The 6,790-nt window shown below is 50.2% G+C and overlaps 1 protein-coding gene across 1 annotated transcript; it reads left to right on the top strand.

Moving 5' to 3' along the window:
* Window positions 1-928: 928 nt before the first annotated feature.
* LOC134480368 (uncharacterized) lies at window positions 929-6,177 on the top strand. Its single transcript, XM_063267897.1, has 2 exons — window positions 929-4,065; window positions 4,243-6,177. Exons 1-2 carry the CDS (start codon window positions 3,897-3,899, stop codon window positions 4,689-4,691), a joined length of 618 nt encoding a protein of 205 aa, XP_063123967.1. The 5' UTR covers window positions 929-3,896; the 3' UTR covers window positions 4,692-6,177.
* The last annotated feature ends 613 nt before the right edge of the window (window positions 6,178-6,790 follow it).

The following is a 6,790-nucleotide window of genomic DNA, read 5'->3' as shown; positions in this document are numbered from 1 at the left end:
GACATCATGGTTTTAACTGCATAAATGAGTGCACAAGGCCAGGGCAACTTTTATAAGGTAAACACCACCTGAGTTTCTAAAAGCATTCTCTCTGGACAGAGCACCTGACAACTAGGCTGGGGGGCTTTAATTATACCTGTGTTAGCTTCCAGTATCAATAATAGGTCATAACTCATAAATGGATTTCTGTTATGATTTAAACATTTTGAAAGACCCCAGCTTAGCAGCAGTAACACCATTTTGCAAGGCTGTACTTAAGATGACTAGTTCAGGGAAAGGTTAGAACACTGAGTACACAGCAGCTGCCAAGCAGGATGTGTTTGGTTGAAGGCCTGGCAACAGGACGACTTCGGTTGAGCACCTGACAATGAAAAAAAGCCCCGGGAGAGGTCCCACACCCTGGTGGGGGGCCGAGTCAGTCGTTATGTTCCAAGAAGGTAGCTAAGAAACTTGCCCCCGGGCTGAACCCTTGGGGGGCCGAGTCAGCCGTTATGTTTCAGGAAGGTAGCTAGGAAACTTGCCCCCGGGCTAAACCCTTGCCATATTAGAATCCACCAATTATATCCCTGTAACCATGCATCTGCTTCTGTATGCTTGCTTCTGCTCCCCAAAATCCTATAAAAGCCCATCCTTGGTTCCGTGGGGCGCGCCAGTCCCCCGAGTGACTGAAGCGCCCGCAGGTGCCTGTGCCTGTGTATCCCATCAATAAACCAAATCCTCTTGCTGATTGCATCCTGTGGTGTCTCGGTCTGGTCTTTGGAGTTGGAGGGTCTCCATCCCGAGGGAAAGTTCTCCATGAGAGCTTTTCATTTGGTGCATTGGCCGGGAAAGGAGATCCTCCACCCAGGGACCACCGACCACCCACTGGGAGGTAAGCCGGCCGGCGTCTGTCTGTCTGCCTGATTTTGTCTCGTTCTGCCTTATTCTGTCTGTTCTGTGAGCGCTCAGCCAGGTCTGTTCTGTGAGCGCTCAGCCAGGTCTGTTCTGTGAGCGCTCAGCCAGGTCTGTTCTGTGAGCGCTCAGCCAGGTTGTTTGGAATTTGGGCGGGACGAAGAAGGAGCTGACGAGCTCGGACTTCTCGCCCCGCAGCCCTGGAAGACGTTCCAAGGGTGTTAGGGGCCCGACTTTTCGGGGCCCAATCTGGGAGGAGAAAGATCCGGACTAACGGCACCTCTGTCTGTATTTTTGGCTTTCAGAGGGCCCCGGACCTTTGCCACCTCCATCTGACTTTTTGCTTTCAGTTTGGTACCAAAGCCGTGCAGCACGCCTGTCTGTTGTTTGTTTGACTGTTGGTGTTGTTTGTTTTCTCTGTGTTCTAATCTTCCTTAGAACTAACATGGGACAGTCCCTAACAATGCCCCTAAGTCTCACTCTTGATCATTGGGAAGACGTCCACGACCGGGCACACAACCAGTCCGTCGAGGTTAAAAAAAAAAAAGGAAAAGGGCAGACTCTCTACACATCCGAGTGGCCCACTTTCGGAGCAGGATGGCCAGTGAATGACACATTTAATAAGATCATTATTTTACAGGTTAAAGATCGGGTCGTCCACGGACATCCTGACCAGGTTTCTTATATTATCACTTGAGAGAGTCTCGCCTTAAAACCCTCCCCCTGGGCGGAACCCTTCGTGGACCCGAATTGGCCTCCCCTCAACCCCCAGCCTGTCCCCTCGGCCCCGCCCGGTCTGCCGGCCACGTCTTCCTCTCTCTACCTTTGTGAAATCAGAGCCTTCTAAGAAACCTGTCCTCCTGGCAGACCCAAACTCCCCTCTCATAGATCTTCTCTCTGACAGGCCCGGCTAAAACGGAGGAGGCAGAGCCGCCGGCCAGATCAGTTGCCGGGCCACAGTCTGATAAGGGTTTCTCCCCTGTCGCAGGGAGATTGCACAATAAGCGAGAGGTGATGCCAGATTTCAACCTCCCAGGCTTTCCCACCTAGACAGGGAACCGGTGGCCAGACCCAATACTGGCCGTTTTCAGCAGCTGACATTTACAATTGGAAACAACACAACCCTTCTTTCTCCAAAGATCCGGTGACACTCACCGACCTAATAGAATCTGTTTTACTTACCCACCAGCCTACTTGGGATGACTGCCAACAGCTCTTACAGGCCCTCTTAACCTCAAGAAAAAAAAAAAAAAAAAACAAGGAGTGTTCCTAGAGGCCAGAAAGCATGTTCTGGGAGATGATGGGCGTCCCACCCAGCTGCCTAAAAAAATTGATGCTACATTCCCACTTAAGAGACCAAACTGGGATTTTAATACAGCTGAAGGTAAGGGACACCTACGCCTTTATCGCCAGTTGCTTCTAGCGGGTCTCCGAGGGGCTATACGACGCCCTACTAATTTGGCTCAGGTAAAACAGGTATTACAGGAAGCAGGGGAAACTCCCTCCGCCTTTCTAGAGAGACTTAAGGAGGCCTACCGTATGTACACTCCCTATGACCCAGATGACCCAGGACAAATGACGAGTGTCTCTATGTCCTTCATCTGGCAGGCTGCTCCAGATATCAGGACTAAGTTACAGAGGTTAGAAAATTTACAGGGCTATACATTACAGGATTTACTTAAAGAAGCTGAAAAGATTTTTAATAAGAGAGAGATAAAAAAAAAAAAAAACAAAGAATTGAGTCGAATCTTGGCCGCCGTAGTTCAGGGCCAAGAAAGGAAGGGAGATAGGGGGGGAGCTCGAAAGGGGCTGAAGCTAGATAAAGATCAATGTGGCTATTACAAAGAGAAAGGGCACTGGGCCAGAGAGTGCCCCAAGAAGCCTGGCGGACCCCGAAAGCCTCGACCACAAACCTCCCTCTTGGCTCTAGATAAAGATTAGGGAGGTCAGGGCCAGGAGCCCCCCCCTGAGCCCAGGGTAACGCTTAAAGTTGGGGGGCAGCCGGTTACTTTCCTGGTAGACACAGGAGCCCAGCATTCAGTCCTCACCCAAGCTTCAGGACAACTCAGCGACCGGACGGCCTGGGTACAAAGAGCTACTGGTGAGAAACAATACCGATGGACTACGGACCGCCGGGTTCAGCTGGCTACCGGTAAGGTGACCCATTCCTTCTTACATGTTCCGGACTGCCCGTACCCTCTGCTGGGCCTTGACCTGCTCACCAAACTAAAAGCACAAATTCATTTTGAGGAAGGAGGGGCCCAAATAACTGGCCCCCACGGAACTCCCCTTCAAGTTCTAACCCTATGAACCGGGACAGGACACTGGCTTGGGCAGAGACTGGTGGGATGGGGTTGGCGCTCCAACAGCCCCCCTTAATTACAACTCCAGTCTCCATAAAACAATACCCCCTGTCACATAAAGCTTATCAAGGTATAAGGCTTCACATTACGAGGCTTCTAGATCAAGGCATCCTAGTCCCCTGCCGGTCGCCTTGGAATACGCCTCTTCTGCCTGTTAAGAAACCCGACACTGGAGATTATAGGCCAATACAAGACTTGAGAAAGGTCAACAAGAGGATAGAAGATATTCATCCGACTGTTCCAAACCCTTACAATTTGCTCAGTAACTGTTCATCGATGAGAAACAGGGGTATGCTAAAGGGGTCCTAACACAAAGGTTGGGACTCTGAAAACGCCCTGTGGCCTACCTGTCTAAGAAATTGGACCCTGTGGCCTCCGGCTGGCCACCGTGCCTAAGGATGGTGGCTGCTATTGCTGTCCTGATCAAGGACGCTGGAAAATTGACTTTGGGACAGCCACTCACCATCCTAACACCCCACGCAGTGGAGGCCTTGGTAAAGCAGCCCCCAGACCGCTGGCTCTCTAATTCCCACATGACCCACTACCAAGCCTTGTTACTGGATGCAGAACGGGTTCAGTTTGGGCCCATAGTCGCCCTCAATCCTGCCACCTTGCTTCCTCTACCAGAGGAGACAAAACAGCATGACTGCCTACACAGATGACAACAGCTTCTTGGCAGAGGGAGAGCGAAAGGCTGGAGCTGCGGTCACTACGGAGGACAAAGTGATTTGGGCGAAAGCCCTGCCTGCTGGTACCTCCGCACAACGGGCTGAACTCATCGCCTTGACTCAGGCGCTCAAGATGACAAAAGGTAAGAGGCTAAATATATATACAGACAGCCGTTATGCCTTTGCCACGGCACACATCCACAGGGAGATCTACCGGAGGCGGGGGCTGCTCACATCTGAGGGTAAAGATATGGCTAAAATTCTGGCCCTCTTAGAAGCCCTATTCTTGCCCAAAAGACTGAGTATTATACATTGTCCAGGACACCAGAAAGGACACAACCCAGAGGCACGAGGAAACCGGCTGGCCGATGCCACGGCGCGAGAAGCGGCCATGAACAAACAAATCTTGCCCTTAAATAGCCCAGACCAACCCACGCCCCCACCAGTGGGACAAACCAGTTGGGTTTATGCCCATGAGGACATAGAGCTCCTAAAAAAAAATGGGGGCCATCTACCACCCTCAACTAAAACAGTGGGTCTACAAAGGACTTTTGAATTGATCTCCTTTTTACATAAATTAACCCATTTGGGGTTTAAGAAGATAAAAACCTTACTAGATTGGGAAGAGATAAATCTGTGTTTTTTGAATCGGGACAAAGCGATACAAAAGGTGACTGAGAGTTACAAAGCGTGCGCTCAGGTTAACCCGAAAAAGACCATGATTGGACAAGGAGTTCGTCCTAGGGGACACCGTCCCGACATCCATTGAGAAATTGATTTTACTGAAATTAAACCAGGTACAAGTATCTCCTAGTGTTTGTAGACACCTTCTCAGGATGGGTCAAAGCCTTCCCCACGAAGCACGAGACTACAAAAATGGTCACCAAGAAGCTCCTCGAGGAAATCTTTCCCAGGTATGGCATGCCTCAAGCGTTGGGGTCGGACAACGGGCCCGCTTTCGTCTCCCAAGTAAGTCAGTTGGTGGCCAAATTGCTGGGGATTGATTGAAAATTACATTGTGCCTATAGACCCCAGAGTTCAGGTCAGGTAGAACGCATGAATAGAACAATTAAGGAGACTTTATCCAAACTTACGCTTACAACTGGCTCAAAGGATTGGGTGGCCCTCCTTCCCCTAGTTCTATATCGGGCCCGGAATACCCCGGGCCCCCATGGTCTAACTCCTTTTGAAATAATGTATGGAACATCACCCCCATTTGTCCATTTCTTTGATTCAAACATTGCTGATTTTGCTGACAGCCCTTCTCTGAGGGCCCATTTACAGGCCCTACAGATTGTGCAGAGAGACGTCTGGGGACCTTTGGCCGCTGCTTACCAGGACAAGCTTGAGCATCCGGTGGTGCCACACCCGTTCCAGATTGGAGACACCGTGTGGGTACACAGACACCAGACCAAGAATCTCAAGCCACGGTAGAAAGGACCCTACACCGTCCTCCTGACTACCCCGACCGCCCTAAAGGTAGACGGAGTCTCGACTTAGATCCACGCACCACACTTCAAGACAGTCCGGTCTGAGGAATTGACTAATCACAACACTACACCCCAGACATGGAGAGTTCAGCGCACTCCAAACCCCTTAAAGTTAAAACTCCTACGTGGCTCCTCCTAGCCCTTTTGTGGCCTAGAGTCAGTGGGGAATAAGCCCCCACCAGACAGAAATTTCTTGACCAAGTCGAGTGAAAGATTTCACTCAAAGTTAGCAAAAAAATGGGGGAATGAAAGACCCCAGCTTAGCAGCAGTAACGCCATTTTGCAAGGCTGTACTTAAGATGACTAGTTCAGGGAAAGGTTAGAACACTGAGTACACAGCAGCTGCCAAGCAGGATGTGTTTGGTTGAAGGCCTGGCAACAGGACGACTTCGGTTGAGCACCTGACAATGAAAAAAAGCCCCGGGAGAGGTCCCACACCCTGGTGGGGGGCCGAGTCAGTCGTTATGTTCCAAGAAGGTAGCTAAGAAACTTGCCCCCGGGCTGAACCCTTGGGGGGCCGAGTCAGCCGTTATGTTTCAGGAAGGTAGCTAGGAAACTTGCCCCCGGGCTAAACCCTTGCCATATTAGAATCCACCAATTATATCCCTGTAACCATGCATCTGCTTCTGTATGCTTGCTTCTGCTCCCCAAAATCCTATAAAAGCCCATCCTTGGTTCCGTGGGGCGCGCCAGTCCCCCGAGTGACTGAAGCGCCCGCAGGTGCCTGTGCCTGTGTATCCCATCAATAAACCAAATCCTCTTGCTGATTGCATCCTGTGGTGTCTCGGTCTGGTCTTTGGAGTTGGAGGGTCTCCATCCCGAGGGAAAGTTCTCCATGAGAGCTTTTCAATTTAAACAGGTGGGATTTTTTTTTAAATGCTTTTGCCAGCTAGCTTTTTATCCACCAGTCACCAGAGGTACAAATACAGTCTTCCAGACATGATCTCTCTCTAAGTGAGCTAGGCTGGCCTTGAACTCATGGCAACGGTCCTGCCCCAGCCTCCCAAAGGCGAGATTATAGATGTGAGCCATTATGCCCAACTAACTGTTTCTAAAATTTAAGTAGAAATGAGCTTGTTCTGGTCAGAGAATTTCCTGCTCTGCTCAGGGAGAAAAGCTTCACAAATACCACTCTATAGCTTTAGTAGCAATAACTGCTACTCAAACGGGGATGCAGAAGAAAGGTGTTTCAACCCATTGAAGTAGCCTCTAAACTCTGAATGCTTCCTGTCTCGTTAGGATTCAGTTACAGGTCCTTGCTGATATCTTCAAATAGGAGATTTGAGGACTTTACCTGTGAACCCCTTCTGAGTTACAGAATCCTGCCCTGCACTTAGCTCTCTGCTACAATGTTTGTTAAGTTTCCCCTGGGGAGGAT

Source organism: Rattus norvegicus, chromosome 9 (assembly GCF_036323735.1).
Source record: "Rattus norvegicus strain BN/NHsdMcwi chromosome 9, GRCr8, whole genome shotgun sequence".
NCBI classification, from domain to species: domain Eukaryota; kingdom Metazoa; phylum Chordata; class Mammalia; order Rodentia; family Muridae; genus Rattus; species Rattus norvegicus.
Note: the sequence above shows the minus strand (reverse complement) of the source record. Positions and strands in the feature narration are given on the sequence as shown.